The 18216-nt window shown below is 46.3% G+C and overlaps 1 protein-coding gene across 2 annotated transcripts in view; it reads right to left on the reverse strand.

Moving 5' to 3' along the window:
- Positions 1–18216, reverse strand: part of GALNT10 (polypeptide N-acetylgalactosaminyltransferase 10) — a 250562-nt gene that overhangs the window by 102388 nt on the left and 129958 nt on the right. For both annotated transcript variants that reach the window (XR_009865745.1, XM_062188796.1), the window contains exon 4: positions 10607–10773. Coding sequence is in view for 1 of the 2 variants with exons in the window: in XM_062188796.1 (XP_062044780.1) it covers positions 10607–10773 (167 nt within the window). In the remaining variant the exon portion in view is untranslated. The remainder of the gene's footprint in view (positions 1–10606; positions 10774–18216) is intronic.

The raw sequence follows: 18216 nt of genomic DNA on the forward strand, positions 1-18216 counted from the left end.
CTGCCTGGTTACAACTCAGCTGTGGGTAGTTGCTACTTTGAGTTTTCCACCGAGAGAGACCCGAGCCCAGTTATTATCTAGACCACACATGTTGACAGAAGATAGGAAAAACGAGTCTCTGAGAAGACTGGGCAGAAAGCACGGCTGCAATGTTCCATGTGTTTTTACCCTCCCTGCAGATGACTAGCAATGCCCAATAAATCCATTTTGCTAACAGGCCCAGGAGTGGAGGACAGAGAGCAGACAGTGGGAAGTTATCGGTTATTTTGAGGCTCCTGGTTGCTCATAAATATGGTAGGCATCTTTGAGGACATCTGCATTTACAAAGGAAACAAATTTATTTATTTATTTTTTTATCATTCTAGGAAGAAAGATCATTCTGGTCTTTTAGGAGAAGGACCCAAGTATGTACGAGGTTCTCCAACGGTTGGAAAAGGCAGCCTGCATCTGTTAATGCTTCACAGGAACTGATGCCACCAAATCGCACAGAGGCAGGGATGTCACCTTGGCTTTGACATGTGCCTATTTCTTTGTTCAATATGATGAGGCAAAAAATGTATTTTCATGAGATTTTTCCATGTGAGATACTAAAGCAAGAAAAAAGGAAGAAAAGAGAAATTAAACTTTGAATGCCCATGAACACTTACAGACTTACAGTGCTGTGATTTTCTTCTCTTGAACAATTTTTAGAATAAATGAATGATGGATAAACGTGTAGTTTGGCCTTCTTGATCTTCCAAAGTGTTAACCATTGCCTATTTTTGGCTATGGGAACGGGTAACATTTTAAGGCTCTGGTATGAACAGCTCTGAAGGTGCTTCTGGATTCAAATCAAGCCAAAATTGGCTGTGAAGCTGTGGATGATTGAGAAAGATGTGCTTGAACATTTCAAGGGCTGGAGGTTCTGCAAGGAAACTGGGAAGAATCCCTGAAGTCTGTGATGGGTTCATCGGGGGGCTGCCCAGGGACCAAGTGTCAAGCAACAGGGAAGAGCTAAAGCCTAACTTTTTGGCCAGCGAGCATGATTAGCCTGCTAGAACCAAGAGCATTTAGGGGGTTTGGCTAATATCAGTAAGAAACACAAATAATGGCACACACCTACTACATGACTCCAAGGCCATGACAACATTTCATATCTGTTGTTGCTGTTTTACTTAGAAGGTGTGGTGTAGAAAGAAGGGGAGTTTCTTATATCTTGAACCCTCCAATGACCACATTTCCACTTAAGCAAATGCTGTCTGCTAGAAAGCTTCCTATAAAACTGGATAGAATTTGTTTAAGATGCCCACACCAGTGTCTGGCACACGGCAAGTGGCTACTTTACTGCTCACTTCCCTCTGTGATGCAGGCAAAGTCAGCACTGTCAGTTCTCCACGCAGTGAACGAACCGTGAATGACGTAAATAGCACCTGGTTGGTTTGCACTAGACCAAGTTAGGTATTAAGGAACTTTTCACTTTTATTTCCACCTCAAATTTCATCTCCCTCCAGGCTCTGAGTAAATAACATTCACGTCAGACCTAAGCAGGCAGGAAGGCCTGAGAGCTTTCTAAAGACAGGCTATGACAGAAGGGGGGCAGTTCCACGGCCCTCCCCCGGGATACGTATTCCAAGGACAGCTGGTACTGTGCTCCCTGGGTTTTGCTTCCTTCCATTATGTTTTTAAGGAAACACTAAAAACAGCAGAAAAGGTTACACTTTAATCCTCACAAGAAAATCAGGAGAATATCCACGGTTTAGCAGTCTTGCTGTGCCAAGTTTTTAAAATGTAGAAGGTTCACCTGCCTCAATACAAGTGTCACCTTTCTGAAAATATAATGCAGCTATTTTTCCACTACAGAAACGATTCCTTCCCAAACACTGGAGCTTTTGATGCTTCAGATGCAATCTGAGCGATTTATTTGACTTTTTTTTTTTTTTTTGCTCTCCCAGTAAATTATTCATACAGTGCTTGATTCACAAAATCCTGTATTTTTTTTAAGATGTACAAAATATTCCATAAATACATCAACTCCTGCATCCTGAGTTCCTGCCAGATATCCACCAAAAGGTTTATAGATTTCCTTCGTTACAAACTAATTGATATTCTGTAAGAGCTTTAATATACTTAGTAGCTCCCTCCTTTGGAGTTTCTTTGGAGAAAGAAGTGCTTAGGATGTCAGCAATATTAAAGGAGAAGATAACTGAGAAAGCCTGTGAGAGATAAGACATCTCAGAGACTGATTCTTAAGGTCTGGAGTTCTTAAGATTAAGGAACAGGTTGTGGGAAAGATCAATCTCTCCTGTCCAATGTCATCTCCAACCAGGAAGAGATTTTTCTAAGGGCAGGTGAGCAGTTTAGGTCACCTCCCAACTATTTCTCTGAGCCTCAGTTTTATCATCTGTAAGATGGAGCCACTTCCCTCACCCTCATACTTCTATAGAGGAAACCTTACTTCACTTTGAGGGTGGTAAAGCAGAGTCAGGCCTGACGGTCGCCACCTGTGTGCATGGGTGGCTTCATCGTGCCTCCCTGCGGTGTGCTCATGGGCACACGCTGTGCCCTCCCTGGGTCAGCCTGTTCGTGAACAAATGGTAGGAAGAGATCCATGCTATGGTCTCTGGCTCCACCCCTGCAGCAATATAGCGATCTCCCGAGACTCCTGTCTCTGTCTCACCACTGACTCAGAGAAGGACAGACGCGGCAGTCATTCCATCACGATGTCACAGACTGAGATAAACCAGGGTATGGAGTTCTTTTTTTTATTTTTATTTTTGACAGGCAGAGTGGACAGAGAGAGAGAGAGAGACAGAGAGAGAGAGAGAAAGGTCTTCCTTTGCCGTCAGTTCACCCTCCAATGGCCGCTGCGGCCGGCGCGCTGCGGCCGGCACACCGCGCTGATCCGAAGGCAGGAGCCAGGTGCTTCTCCTGGTCTCCCATGGGGTGCAGGGCCCAAGGACTTGGGCCATCCTCCACTGCACTCCCTGGCCACAGCAGAGAGCTGGACTGGAAGAGGGGCAACCAGGACTAGAACCCGGTGTGCCGGCGCCACTAGGCGGAGGATTAGCCTGTTGAGCCATGGCGCTGGCCCTGGTATGGAGTTCTTTATGAATGGATGCCTACTACATAAAGTGAAGTGCAATGAGGAACACATGAGTTAGCTGTACATCTGTCATCGAGCAGAAGATGTCTGTGACACAGGAACGGGAAAAGAAAAGTAGAATATGACACCCCATTAAAGGAGCATGTGAAAAGACAGGTGAAGACGAGGAGCAAAGGTTCTGGAATCAGAAAGCATGCTTTAAAATCAAAGCTTTGCCTCTCTGAGCTAGCCTATGACAGTAACTTAATTTTCTGTGCCTCAGTTTTCTCCTCTGTGAAATGGGGCTAAAATATTAACTCTGTAGGTAGAAACAAAAGCTCTAAGATCACTGAGGCCAGTGGCTTTCACCCTGGCCCTAACAGAAACTGCCCCACTCCCACCCTGCCCTGCCCTAGTGCTCTGAAGATGGGGCGGAAAACATACTCAGCACAGAGGAAAAGTTCCATAAACACAAGCTCTGGCTATTATACGTGGCTATGTATGTTCCTATGATGCAGAATGCTCTGGAAGCTTACACACCAGAATGCTAACGTTAGTGACTTCAGATGGGGTGGAACTGAAGGGGAATTAGGAGGGTATCAAAAAGGAAATGAAAAAACACTGGGAACAAAAGAAAATGTATGTAAATAGCAGTAAACGTATGAAAGAAGCTCCACATCACGTCACTGGGACATTGAAAGGAAACAATAATGAGACCCCACTCACTGCACATCCATCGGAATGGCAGAAATCCCCAATGCTGACAACACCAAAGGCTGATGAGGACGTGCAGCAACAGGAATGTCCCTTCACTGCTGCTGAGAATGCAAACCGGTACAGCCACCTTGGAAGACCATTTGGTGGTTTCTGACAAATTCAAACATAATCCTGACATCTTATGTAGCAGTCACTGCTCTTGGTATTTACCTAAGTCAATTTAAAACTTCAGGCTCTCACAGAGACCTGCCCACAAATGCTCATAGCAGCTTTATTCATAATTGTCAAAACCTCGAGGCAACTGAAATGACCTTCAGCAGGTTAGTGGACAAACAAACTGTGGTACACATGGACAATGGGAAATTCAGCACTGAAGAAAATGAGCTATCAGGCTCTGAAAAGACATGGAGGAAACTTAAATGAATGCTCATGAGAGAGTGAAGCAAGTCTGAAAAGGCTGCATGCTGTATGGTTCCGACCATGTGCCATTCTGGAAAAGGCTAAACTATGGAGACAGTAGTAAGATCAGTAGTTTCTAGGGGCTAGCGCCGGGGAGAAGGATGAATGGGCAGAGCACAGGGGATTTAGCACTCTGAATGAACTGATAATGGCAAATACGTTATTATACATTTATCTACTCTCATGGAACGTACAATACCCAGAGTGAATCCTAACAAAAACTAATGTAATAATGCCATGGTAAATCAATTACCGTGAGCCACAACTGCTCTAAAAAAAAAAAAAAAAAGTTTATTGAGAAAATAAACCTGAGAAAAATGAGACTGAATGTCAACAGTGATTGCTTCTAGGTGATGAGGCTATGGACCATTCCTCCTGCATGTGCCACATTTTTCTCTCTGATTCAGAGCCTGTTCATGTGCTGGTCCCTCTGTCTGGAACCTTCCCCCTTTTCTACCCCAAACAAGTGAGATCTACTTAGCCTGTCACACTGAGTTTACACGGAATCTTCTCTGCCAAATCTTCCCCTGTTCACTCTGTGCCCCAATGCACTCGGACTCCAGCACACAGCAGGTACTTCATGGTCTTCCAACCCCTTGCCTCATCCCCCTCCCCTACTGGAGCTGAGCTTCCAAAAGAAGCCTATTTTTTATTCTATTGTGTTGTGCCTAGCACCTCATGCAGCATTCGGCACACGGTCATTTGATGAATACTGTTGAATATATGAGTATGAATTACTTTGAAAAATCAAAACAAACGTAGAGAAAAAAATATGCAGCACAAAATTTCAAAGGGTGAATGAAACCAAGTAACCTGGAAGTGATGACTGACCACACCAACAGGTAGGGTGGTATTCAAAGCAAATGAAGGCCAAGGGAGAGACTACAGAAATCATGAGCAACAGATGCTTACTGGGCAGTGTCAACAGTATTATGTATCTGACCCAGCCATCGCACTCCTGGGAATTTACCCAAGGGAAATGAAATGAGCATATGGAAGGGTTATCTATACCACCATGTTTACTGCAGCTCATTTTACAATACCTAAGATATGTAATCAACCCAAATGTCCATCCACTGAAGACTGGATAAAGAAATTATAGGATATGCACACCATGGAATACTACACAGTGGTAAAAAAATAAATTATGTCATTTGCAACAAAATGAATGAAACTATAAAACATACTTAGTGAAATAAGCCAGTCCCAAAAGGTGGTTACTAACAGAGCATCTAAAAGGTAATCTATAGAAGTGAAATTGACACTTTTTTACATACTATTTGCTGGACTCTTTACTTAGTATAGAGTTAATCTTATATGTATAAAGGTAATTGAAAATAGATCTTAGCAAACAAGTAAGAATGGGAATAGGACAGGGAGGAGGGAGAAAGGCGGCAGTGCAGGTAAAAGGGGAGGTATGGTGGGAAGATTCATTATATTCCTAAAGTTGTATTTATGAAATGCATGAAGTTTGTATACCTTAAATAAACTGCTTCTGAGGAAAAAAAAAAGAGTGGTATGCGGGGGCGGCGCTGTGGTGTCATAGGTTAAGCTTCTGCTTACAGCATGGACATCCCATAAGGGCACTGGTTCGAGTCTCGGCTGCTTCTCTTCCAATCCAGTTCTCTGCTAATGGCCTGGGAAAGTAGTAGAAGATGGCCCAAGAGCTTGAACCCCTGCCCTGGTGTGGGAGTCCCAGAAAAAGCCGCTGGCTCCTGCCTTCAAATTGGCTCAGCTCTGGCTGTTGTAGCCATTTGGGGAGGGAACCAGGGGATGGAAGAACTTTCCCTCTGTCTTTCCCTCGCTCTGCCTGTAATTCTACCTCTCAAATAAATAAATAACTTATATTAAAAAAAGAGTGGTATGTTGAAAAGCAACATGGGATGGGGCAAAGTGGGTTTCTATGATGTGTTCCCGTGACAGTCACGGTGTGAGCGTGCAGGTCAGAGCTCATAAGCCCATCCTGGAAAGAGAACTTTTGACTCTGGCCTCATTAGCTAAGGACTCTACTGCGTGAGCTCATGGACCTTCATGCTCCTTCAAGCACCATTCGCCAACAACCTATCAGTAGCTCTGAAGGCTCTTCCTTAAGAACTTGCTGTCAGGAACCATCCTGGTTATGTGCTTTCACTTGTTTGCGTATTGACAGGGAGTTCAGCTGGAGAAAATGCTGTTAATGAGATCATACCATGGCCCTTCACTTGTGCACCTCATCAATTGACCAGCCCACAGGTCACCCAAAGACAAGAACCCTATGCATTACTACACACCTCATCTTTCTGAGAAGACAACACAGGGTGGGGGAGAAAAGGAGTAGAAGTGAACAAATGAACAAAGACCTCTTGTTTTTCCTAATAGAAATAGGCCACCCAGGCAGTGCAACCTGGAGGCAGGTCTGCCACCCTATTCTCTCACCTCTCTCCCTCATAAGTGCAGAGACACAAGTCCTCCTAATCCAAGAACAAAGTGCAAGCATTTGCAGAGCTTTTGGAGACCCCTGGAAAACTGCAGTGTTCTATTTGCGAGCAGGGCCAGGATTATTGGTGTCAGCGTCTGCCTCTGTGCTAGTCTCTGATGCTGCCTGCACAAAGCCCTGGGTCTTATTCAATAACTCATCTGCTTCAATCTATCTCCTACCTGAGATCCTGACCCCCGGCTGAATTACAATTAGTTGTCCTGAGGATGTGGGAGGAGACTCGTTTCAGAGGCCAACGCTTTCTGCCAGGCAGTGCCAATCTAGCGTGTAGTTAGCAACCATGAGTTCCAACTCTGAGAACTGCCTCTATTAAAGTGGCCCAGAGGGATCTGTCTTTGATGATGGCCCATATTTGCCATACTTTAGATAGGCTTCTCCATAATTCTGAAATTGTTTCTCCCAAATCTCATTTTTAAAACAATCACTGCTAAGTAAGTTTTCCTGCAAAGCCATCTTGAGCATTTCTTCTTGAAACAAGAAGAGTGATTGCTTCTCTGAAGAATGCAGGTTGCAAGCCCTCACAGCTGATGTGCGGGACTGAAGGGCAAGAGGGAAGAGCTCTCTCTGGGCTCTGTGCCTGACCTGATGCGATGCAGGGCCAGCAGGTAGGGCCCTCCGCTCTGGTTTTCATCTGTGAAATGGGACAGTATTTGTTCTCTTGGGATGTGAGAATGTCACCACTGGGTTAGTATTTCTCCTCTCTGGAGAAACAAATGCACTTGGAGGATGTCAGGGCATGCACTTTTTCTTTGTCAACATCATTACAGTCTCTGCTGGGAAGGGATATGTTATTATTGCTACTACTGAGTACATACAACATTGGGATATTAGAGGTGTAAAGCATTGTAGCTCAGGACTGGCTGCATCTGATAACGAGGTCTTTTTAACAGGACATCTGCGCTTTAATGCAATGGGAAAGTAATTTACTGAGAAGTGCCCTGGGAATAGAAAGGAGCGCTTCTTTTTGCAGGTGCTCAGTCACCCAAGCAGCTGAGAGGCAGAGGAACAAGGCCACACCAGAAGTCAGTGTGCTTGTCATTAGGTCTTCCCACTGTTCCAGCCCTTGGATTTCCCAACTGAGAAATGAAGAGGTTGAGTGATTTCTGTTGTTTTCATACATTTCTAAGCATCGCTGCTCCTCCTATCACACCCTTTCTCAGAAAGTAAATGCAGACTATGCTAGGCGGGACACCTAAGCCCCACCTGTACCTGTGAGACCTCTACTCCTATCACCATGCTCAGAAACATCCCTGGGACCTCCCTACACTGAGAGCAGGGTCAAAGCACCCGCCAAGATGACTGTTAAATTATTTTCTAAGTGATCAAGGGGAAATGCTTGTTCAACTTTAGTTTAATTAATTTATTTGAAAGTTCCATTTCCCAAAATGCCAGCAGGAGCCTGGAACTCAGTCTGTCTTCCACATGGGGCACAGGGGCCCAAGCACTTTAGCCATTACCTGTTGCCTTCCAGGATGCATTAGCAAGGAGCTAGACTGGAAATGGGGCTGGGACTCAAACCCAAGGATTTTGATATGGGGTGTGAGCATCCCAGGTGGCAAGGAAGCCACTGTGCCAAACGCCTACCCTGAAATGCTTGTTTCTAATCCTGCTAATGCTCAATTTATTCTACCTCTGGAAGACTGATGCTCTGTGACACCAAGAGGTACCCTGCTGAGTGGTGTGGGTCCACGCCAGAGTAGCTGATGGCTCAGAAAAATGGGTGACAGGGAGCTGAGGCTGCAACACAGAGATGTGGGCCAGTGCCAAGCTCTGTAGGAACTGCCAGCCACATCTGTCTGTCTGCCTACAGATGGTCCTGATGTTGGCTTGGTTTTCTCTGTGGACAGAAGTTGCCACCATTTTTCCTTTCCGTTTCTTCATTTGTTCACTCATTCATTCACTTACAGTTCACAAACATTCTATCTCCTTCTAGATCACAAGTGGTCAGGCAGGGAAGGCTAGCAATGAATAGAGACTGACAAATAGCCATGTAACCACAGGGATGGTGAATAATGGTGGTGGTGTGGGGCCTACTGAAGATGCTATGATGGGGCCCGCACTGTGGCGTAGCTGGTAAAGCCGCCACCTGCAGTGCTGACATCCCACATGAGTGCCGGTTCGAGTCCCAGCTGATCCACTTCTGATGCAGCTCTCTGCTATGGCCTGGGAAAGCAGTGGAAGATGGCCCAAATGCTTGGCCCCCGCACCCATGGGGGAGAGCTAGAGAAGCTCCTGGCTCCTGGCTTCGGGTCGGCGCAGCTCCAGCCATTCCAACCATTTCGGGAATGAACCAGCAGATGGAAGACCTCTCTCTTCCTCTCTCTGTCTCTGCCTCTCTGTAACTCTGCCTTTCAAATAAGTTAATAACTCTTAAAAAAAAAAAAAAAAAGATGCTATGAGAGGAGCTGGTGTGTGAGGAGCACAGAGGACAGCCAGGCAGAAGACAGCATGTGAAGCTCACAAGGGCAGGATGAGGCTTGATGCAGCTGGGACACAAGGACAGGCAGCCAGAGTGTGGGCGCAGCAGTCCTCCTGGGAACGGCAGCCACCCCAGGGAAGACACCCATCCAGCAACTGGCGAAAGCTTTGATGCAAAAGAGAAGCTTGAGGCTACTGGCTGGAGGACAAAGTTTTTCTTAAGATTTCATTTCTGGCCTCATCTATGTGTGTCTTAAAGCCAAGGCTGGGAGTTATTGCATGGGGTCAAGCTCATGGCTAAGAAGCTCCACATGTGGTAAGATCACGTGCATGGTGACAGACATGCCTAACTTAGTCACCACATTACCACGTAAGGGGTAAGTGACCAAGGGTAAGACACACAATGTCTCTGGGTCTCAGTTTTCACATCTGTAACTTGTTATGGCCAATAGTGTAGGTGGGTTTATTTATTTATTTATTTATTTATTTTTTCTTTTTTTTTGACAGGCAGAGTGGATAGTGAGAGAGAGAGACAGAGAGAAAGGTCTTCCTCTTGCCGTTGGTTCACCCTACAATGGCCGCTGCGGCCGGCTCACTGCACTGATCTGAAGCCAGGAGCCAGGTGCTTCTCCTGGTCTCCCATGGGGGTGCAGGGCCCAAGGACTTGGGCCATCCTCCACTGCCTTCCCGGGCCATAGCAGAGAGCTGGCCTGGAAGAGGGGCAACCGGGATAGAATCCGGCGCCCCGACCGGGACTAGAACCCGGTGTGCTGGCGCCGCAAGGCAGAGGATTAGCCTGTAAAGCCATGGCGCCGGCCGGGTTTCTTTATTAACACCTCTAACGTACTCCTCTCTTTTCTGCCTTACTAAAGACACCAAGAAACTAAAACACATTCTTAGCCTCCCAGGCTGATAGATGTGCCCGGATCTCGGGGTTCCGGCCAAGTTTCTAGAGAGCCCTCGTTGGCTCTGAGTCAGAAGGGAAGCCTTGACAGGAGAGGATTTTGTGTCCTTTGTGCTCCCTGCTTTTCCTGCCCAGAAGGCGGACTTTTTAGATACAGTGGCAGCGGTTCTGCGACCGTGAGGCTGAGGGCGCAGGAAGAGAGAACAAGCCTGGTTCTCTGCAGCTTAGAACATGCAGGTGCACCAGTCCTGGATCTCTTGTACATTAACAGACAAGTAAATGAATCCTTCCCTTGCTTGAGCCATTTTTTACCAAGTTTTTCAGTTCTTCACAGTTTAATGCACTTCTAAACTGACACCAAGAAAACAGCAATAGGACCCGCTCCATGAGCTGCTGTGAGAGCGAAATGCAACGATGAGCTCAATGGTGTCACACTCACAGCCAGGCGGGTGGCATGTGCTCATCAACAGTGGCTCACGTGCTGCTGCAGCCAAAGAAGGGACAACCTTCCACGCCTTTGGCAATCACTGGATGGAGTCAGGGGCGGGAGGCTGCGTGGGGTAGTTCCTACCTCGGTCGCTGAAGTCATCGACCAGCACAATCTCGGCGACCAGCTCCGGTGGCGAGCGGTTGAGCACGCTGTGTACGGTGCGCAGGAGGGACGACCAGCCCTCGTTGTGGAAGGGGATGATGATGCTGGTGTTGGGCAGGGTCTCCAGGTAGCGTTTGCTGTTGCAGCTGCAGGAAGACACAGCAGAGGAGAGACAGGATCAGTTCTCAGGTAGCCAAGAGAACTCGGGCACAGGCTCGGTTATCTACGAGGCTCACTTCCTCCCCAGCCTTTAGGGAGGGAGTGGGAGCCAGGGAGATCTTGGTCACTTCAGAACTTTCTCCTCCTTGGCATCCTGAAGTCCTGCCTCCGCTCTCTGCACACACAGCACACAGGGATAGGAACAAGACACCTGGACTCTGTACAAAGTCACGATTCCGTGAACGTGGAAGGCAGCCCTGAGCCCGCGCCCTGCTGTGACAGCATCATCTATGATGAGAAATATATGTTTGGGTCTGTGAACCTAGTTCCTAGCAGAAGGCTTCCAAAACCCTTGTGATTTCCTGAGCAAGAGGGGGGCCAGCAGGATCTAATGTTCTCATATTTGGTTGCTGACCCTGGCTCCTGCAGCAAAACCTGGAATTCCCTCAGGATTTCCTGGCTGATAAGAGCATCTTTTCTGTTAATGAGGTGACTCTTGGTGGGCTCCTGGATGGCTCATCACAGAGACCAAATCAAGATTCAAAGCTCGGAGCTTTCAGCCAGCGCATTCACCAGGAAAGGGAAAGGAGCTGGAGGTTCAGTTAATGATTGATAGTGAAAAGCCCTGAGCCACAGGGCTGGGAAAGCTTCCAGGCTGCAGAATCTGTGGAGGTGATGGAAAGGGGGCCCCCCAGGGAGAGGACATGGAATCACCACGTCCTTTCCTGCATCCCTGGCCCAGTGTAGCTCCTCTACCTCCTGTTCCTTTGTGTCCTCTTCAATATTCCTCACAGTAAGCCAGGACCATGGGTCCCTGAATTCTGCGAGGCGTTCTGGCAAATAACCAAACCCAAGGAGGGGATCACAGAATCCCTCAATTTACAGCTGTCCATCAGAAGTGCCAGAGGCCTGGACTTGGCATTGGCATTTTAATGGGGCAAGCCCTAGCCCCCAGTCCACGCTTCTCTTACACAGCAAAAGGGAGGAGCAGGCCTGACTGTGGATAAGGACCTGAGAAGCGTGTGAGGAGCCAAGATTACCCAGGAGAGTCCACCACTCCCTCCCACTCCTTACCCCCGCCGAAAGGGAAAGTAGTCCTCCCACTGACACCTGCATGTTAGCCCAGCCAGACCCATGTCGGACTTATCATCCTACAGAACTACAAGAATAAATCTGGGTTATTTGAAATACTAGGAGTAAGGTGTTAGGCTGCTAAATGTAGAGTCATTTGTTAGGGCAGCTGCCGAAAAGGAACACACAAGGAGTCATCCTCGATGCCATCTGGCTTGGTGTACAGACAAGTGCCAACTGGAAGATCACAAGCAAAACCCCCATTGCTCACTTTTCATAAAACGTGGGCAACACTGGCTCCAGATTCTCACAGGGCAGCAACAGGCTGCGGCTGACAATGGCTGCCTCTTCTCTGGAACGGGAGCTCTTTGGTGCCCTTGGCTCTCACCACTCTGTGGCCTCACACCCGGGCTACTTCACTCCCTTACATTACCTACCTCCCAGACCCCTAGGGGCATGGGCATCTGGGATCCCACAAGAGAAAGTCATTGTGGGAGGGGGGCTCCAAAGACTGGTAAGTTTGCAGGTTGGGGAAGGGAATTTGTGACATCCTGATTCAATGCTTGTACAAAAATCTTTCCCGAATAGGTCATCAAAGAAGGAGGTACCTTTCTCTGAAGGGAGGAGAGAACTTCCACTTTGACTATGATCTTGTCTAAATAAGATTGGAGTTGGCAAACTCAAAAGGCTTCCATAGCCTTGGCAACTCATGACAAGAGCCTAGGGTGATTACTGACGCCACAAATAAGAGTGTCAATTTGTTAAGTCAACAACAGTAGTCACCGTGCACTTACTCCCCATGTAGGATCTCTGTCCATACTGTGTTGTACAATGTGAATTAATGCTATAACTAGTACTCCAACAGTACTTTACACTTTGTGTTTCTGTGTGGGTGTAAACTGTTGAAATCTTTACTTAATATATACTAAGTTGATCTTCTGTATATAAAGAGAATTGAAAATGAATCTTGATGTGAATGGAAGGGGACAGGGAGTGGGAAAGGGAAGGGTTGTGGGTGGGAGGGAAGTTATGGGGGGAAAAAGCCACTGTAATCCAAAAGCTGTACTTTGGAAATTTATATTTATTAAATGAAAGTTAAAACAAAAACAAAAACAAAAATCTTTCCCTTGTATACCATTGTAATCAACTGTCAAAATGAGCCAAGGTCTCTCTGCAACTTACTCTGAAATGTATCAAAACTGCTATGGCAGATTCATGGACCAAGAGAGGGTTAGATGTATGATCAAGTATGCAGAGTAATGTGCAGCCATGGTGGGAACACGGATGTTCGCTGTACAACTGTTTCAACTCTTTTATATGGCGATTTCCAGAAAGAAGTATTAGCAGACAATGGGTTTGAAGCTTCTTCTTAGTTTCAAATTATACCTTTGCTAGGGGCTCCAAGGAGAGCTGCTGGGGGCAGATATCCCACTCCCTTTTCCCCCCCACTTAACTCTCGAAGTCCTGGCAGAAAGGAAACGTAGCATCCTGGCTGTGAGCTCATTTCCATCCGAGTGAACTGGACTCCCCCAATTCTAGCCATCCAGCTCTGATGGACAAGCCAGCCTCGCTCGCTTTCCCCTTGGGGCCTTCCAGACTTCTTTCATGTCCCCTCTTGCTCTTCTATCTCGCCGCACTGTTTTTATCCAGTCCCCACGCTGTCCTTCTCTGCCCCTTTCCCCACCTCTCTAATCCCTTTGATCATTTCAGCCAGTCTTCTCGGGGAACCTTCTCCAACTTCATTATGTCGGCCTTCACAAATAAATGAAAGCCCCTCTTCTTAAAAATCCCTTCCCTTACCTCAGCCGAGTTCTTTGCAGCCAAGAAAGACAGGCACTATCTAGTTTTCTACAAAAGTTCTTGCCTTCCATCCAATTTCACAGGAGGTTTGCTTGATTGAAGCAAGGTTGGGGGAGGGGGCCAGCTATAATAAATTGCCTGAAGTCCACTGGTGAAATACAATAGCATAGCTATTACCCAGCAGAGAGCCCTGGCTCTCTCCAACCCCAGAGCTGGGCCCCACAGCCTGCCAGTGGGTATACAAACACCATCACGCATTAAGGGAAGCAGACAAAGCCGCAGCAGACTAAATGCACTCCTAATTTAATTCAATCGTGGAATTAAAGATTATTCAGAACTCACATAAAAGGCTCAGCTTGGATCATCGCCATGAACATGTGCCTCTCCCTCTCTCTCTTTTATCTACTCTTTTTCTCCCTTCTCTATCCACCCATTCATTCATTTACCAAATAAACACAAAACTTCAACTCAACTTTTGCCAATAAACACTAGTCATTAGTTTGGCCCCAGCTTATTAGATGCCTTTTGTTTGAATAATAAATGACAATAAACTAATCTTTACAGTATCCAGCAGAGAAACTAATTCCACAGACCACCTTCCTGGTCTCTGCTTTGGAAAGCCTGGTTCCTTTTCACCTTTTCTTTTCTTTTTTTTTTCTTTATCTCTTCCCTCCGCCCTTCTTTGTTTTGTTAAGATTTATTTTTTATTTGAAGACAAAGGCCGGCACTGTGGCTCACTTGGCTAATCCTCCGCCTGCAGCGCTGGCACCCCGGGTTCTAGTCCCGGTCGGGGCGCCGGATTCTGTCCCGGTTGCTCCTCTTCCAGTCCAGCTCTCTGATGTGGCCCGGGAGGGCAGTAGAGGGTCCCTGCACCCGCATGGGAGACTGGGAGGAAGCACCCAACTCTTGGCTTCGGATCAGCGCAGCACCGGCCGTAGTGGCCATTAGGGGAGTGAACCAACAGAAGGAAGACCTTTCTCTCTGTCTCTCTCTCACTGTCTATAACTCTACCTGTCAAAAAAAAAAAAAAAAAAAAAGACAGAGTCAGAGAGACAGAGATCGATCTTCCATCTGCTGGAGCTTTTTCCAGGTCTCCCATGTGGCTGCAGGGGCTCAAGGATTTGGGCAATCTTCTACTGCCTACCCAGGCAGGGAGCTGGATCAGAAGAGAAGAAGCCCAGTCCCGAGTCCGTACTTATGTGGGAAGCCAGCATTGCAGGCAGAGGCTTAACCTACTATGCTACAATGCAAGGCCCACTCTTCTCCTTACGATGTCCCAGATCAGTAGGCAGAGGGGTCCTAGGGGTGGCATGGGGGAAGAGAAAGGGCTGTCACCGACCCCATATAAGACTTGTGTGCATGTTGTGTCTTTAAAATCTCAACATTGGATGGTTAAGTAAGCCCAGTTCTTTTGTGGATGATAACCAAGAAGCACCGCTTTGCCCTGATGCCATCAGAAAATGTGGTCTCCAGGAAGGAGGGACTAGGATTCTGTTCCCATGCTAAGATGTTGCATGATAGGCCAGGAAATAGTCAGAGTTCAACTTGCCTCATGGTTTAGAGAGCACTTGTCCTTCTTTCTCCTATAATCTGCACCACATCCTCACCAGGAGATGAACCGGGAAGAATGGAACTTACAAGAATAAATGACTTTGATGTAGGCCTCAAATCCAGACAGTATTTATTTATAATACTTATGTTTTTCCCGATTTCAAAATTGATAACTGTTTGGCATATAAACTAGGAAGCTACAAAGGCTCAAATGAAAACTGCTAACAGAAAACACAGATGACCCTGAACTCATGTTTGGCTCACTGATTTTTTGACTTCATAATGGTGCAAAAGCATGATACATGTTCTGCAAGAACCGTACTTTGAATACCAGATTTTGACCTTTTCCCAGGCTAGAGATTTGCAGTTCAGTTCTCTTGTATGATGCTGGCTTAAGCCAAGAAAGTTCCCAGACAGCCCTGTGATCATGAGGTGACAACAGACAACTGAACAGTGTGCCAGGTTGCTGAGCTAGGATATTCAGTAGGCTAGGTGTAGTCGATGCATTTTCAACTGACCATATTTTCAATTTACAGTGGGACATAAGGCCATCATCAGTTGAGGAGCGTGTGAACTCTGCTCAGCTCAGACACTTGGGAGTGATCTCTGCTAAACACTTAGGGTGTGTCTCCTTCTGTGTTTTCTGTGCACACACACCCATTTCTACAACACAGCATATGCACACAGACTCCTTCTTGTCCTCCCTCTGTGCTCTTTAGCTCAGAGCTCCAAATCTTTATGGGCTTCTGGCTGTACCACGGCCTCCTAAGGCACTTGGAAAGGCCTTTGTGAGGGGTGCAATCAGGCAGAGCACTGACCCTATAGGGTCAAAGCAGCAGTACTGAAGCTTCCAGTACTTGTACAACATTGATACTGAGGTACTCTTGGGTCGTCCATATTTATGGCCCCAAATGGCACTGTGAAAGATTTCTGGGACAGATGTCTGGCCTAGTAGTTAAAAAGCCTGAGTCCCATATTGGAGTACCTAGGTCCAGTCTGGCTCTGGCTCCCAATTCTAGCTTCCTGCTAACACATACCCTAGGAAGCAGCAGCTTATGGCTCAAGCAGTTGGTTTTCTGTCACTCATGTGGCAGACCTGGAATTCCCAGCTCTTGGCTTCAGCCTGGCCTAGCCCCTGCTGTTGTGGGCTTCAGGGGAGTAAACCAGCAGATGTGAGCTCTCTTTCTCTCTTAAGTAAAAATAATAATAATAATAATAATAAAGCCTTCTGCAGGGTTTACAATCTTATAACCAAGTTTTGCAATAACAAACATTTTATCTTTTGCATGAGCACCCCCACTGTCCTTTGGTTCACAGTCTGATAAGGTCCCAATCCCAACTGGGCAAAGTTCAGTTACACGTGCATAGCATGGGGACAAAGAGGCATGGCTGGAGATGTTTACTGACATACAGAAATACTGAAAAGAGTAAGAAAAAAGTGAATTACCATTAACAAGGGAAGATTAAAGGAAGAAAACCTCAAAATAAAGGATACTGATAAGCAGTTACAAAAAGTGGCAGGAGATGACAATGTTGACACTAGAAAACATCGGTAGAGAATTTCCAATATGCCAGGCAGTATTATCATCATTTAATATGCACTCCTTTATTTAATGTCACAATAATCTGGGGAGGTACCTGCTAGTATTATTCCCATTACCAAGAGGGAGAGCCAAGGCACAGAGAATTCAGAGACTTGCCTAAGAGTCAAATAGCTGATAATGGATGGAGTTCACATTTTAGCCTATCTTTTTTCCTTTATGCATACAAATATTTGCCTTAAGGTAATATGTCAATGACATTAATTGTAAAAGAAAAAAAAAAAAGCAGAATGAATAGATAAAACCCAAACGTCAAGGAAATTAAGCAGGAGTGTGAAGTCCTGCTTCTAGGTTTTGCTCTGCCAAGTAACAGCCCACGTCCGTTCTCACTGGATCTCAGTTTCTCCTTATGCTGGTAAGGAAACTGGACTGGCGCAATGGACAAGTCTTACATGCCTGCTCTGCAGGCCTTCTCTTTCTTTTGGTAACAGCATCCTGATTTTCCATGGAGAACCTCTTACCCCTCACTGGATTGGAGAGCATTTATGTGGAACTGACTCCTCCCTTACTTCCAGGAGGGTCAGAGGAAGCTGGCTCAGCCAATTACTGTATTGGGCCTCCCCAGCCACAGTCACAGTGATTGGTTCAAGGGTGTACACCTGTAAATCTTTGCTGAGACTTGTGGGAAAGATGTAAGCTCTTTTCTGCTGAAACGGAACATAAGAGGATATAAATCTGGTCTGCCTGCGGCCATTGTGTGGACTGGTGCCTGCCTCAGAATAAAGTTAGTAGAGTAGAAAACACAGCCAAGAGTTGTTTAGTAGGGTTCCTGCTAGTACTGCTGGGAACCTGGATTCAGCTACACCTGAAGCCAAGGTTTATTTCTGGCCCTTTTGATTATATGAACTAATAATTTTCTTTCCTTCAGTCAGTCAGAGTCAGCTTTCTCTGCAATTCAAAGAATCCTTATCGATCAAAGTGGACAGCCTCTAAGCCCTGGCACTTGGAGCTCATTATGGCTTCTGAAGGACAGAGACAGAAGGTGTTCACCAGGAGACAATGCTGTTCTAGAGGGGGCAGCCTCTCTCTCTCTCTTCAGCTCTGCGAGAACTTTTCTCATTCACTTAATAGGAAAAGCAACCTGGGTGGAGGGTCACGGTGAGGTGGGAGGCAGGGGGAGGAATGGAAGATAACAGCTCATTTATGGCTGAGAAGCCACCAATTTTCTATCCCTTAAAGGATTCTTAGATGAACTGACTATATTAGCCCTTAGATATGCCGTCAAGGCTTCAAGATGGAGCACTAGAATAGCAAAAAAAAAAAAAAAAAAAAAGTCAAAATACAAGGGAAGCATGGGACATCATCCTCAGAGCAAACTGAAATGCAAGTCAGTTTTAGAACACTGATCATATGTGCCAGAGGTAGCAAGATCTGGGGATGATCTGGTCATTTGCAACAAAATGGAGG

Source organism: Lepus europaeus, chromosome 4, assembly GCF_033115175.1.
Source record: "Lepus europaeus isolate LE1 chromosome 4, mLepTim1.pri, whole genome shotgun sequence".
NCBI classification, from domain to species: domain Eukaryota; kingdom Metazoa; phylum Chordata; class Mammalia; order Lagomorpha; family Leporidae; genus Lepus; species Lepus europaeus.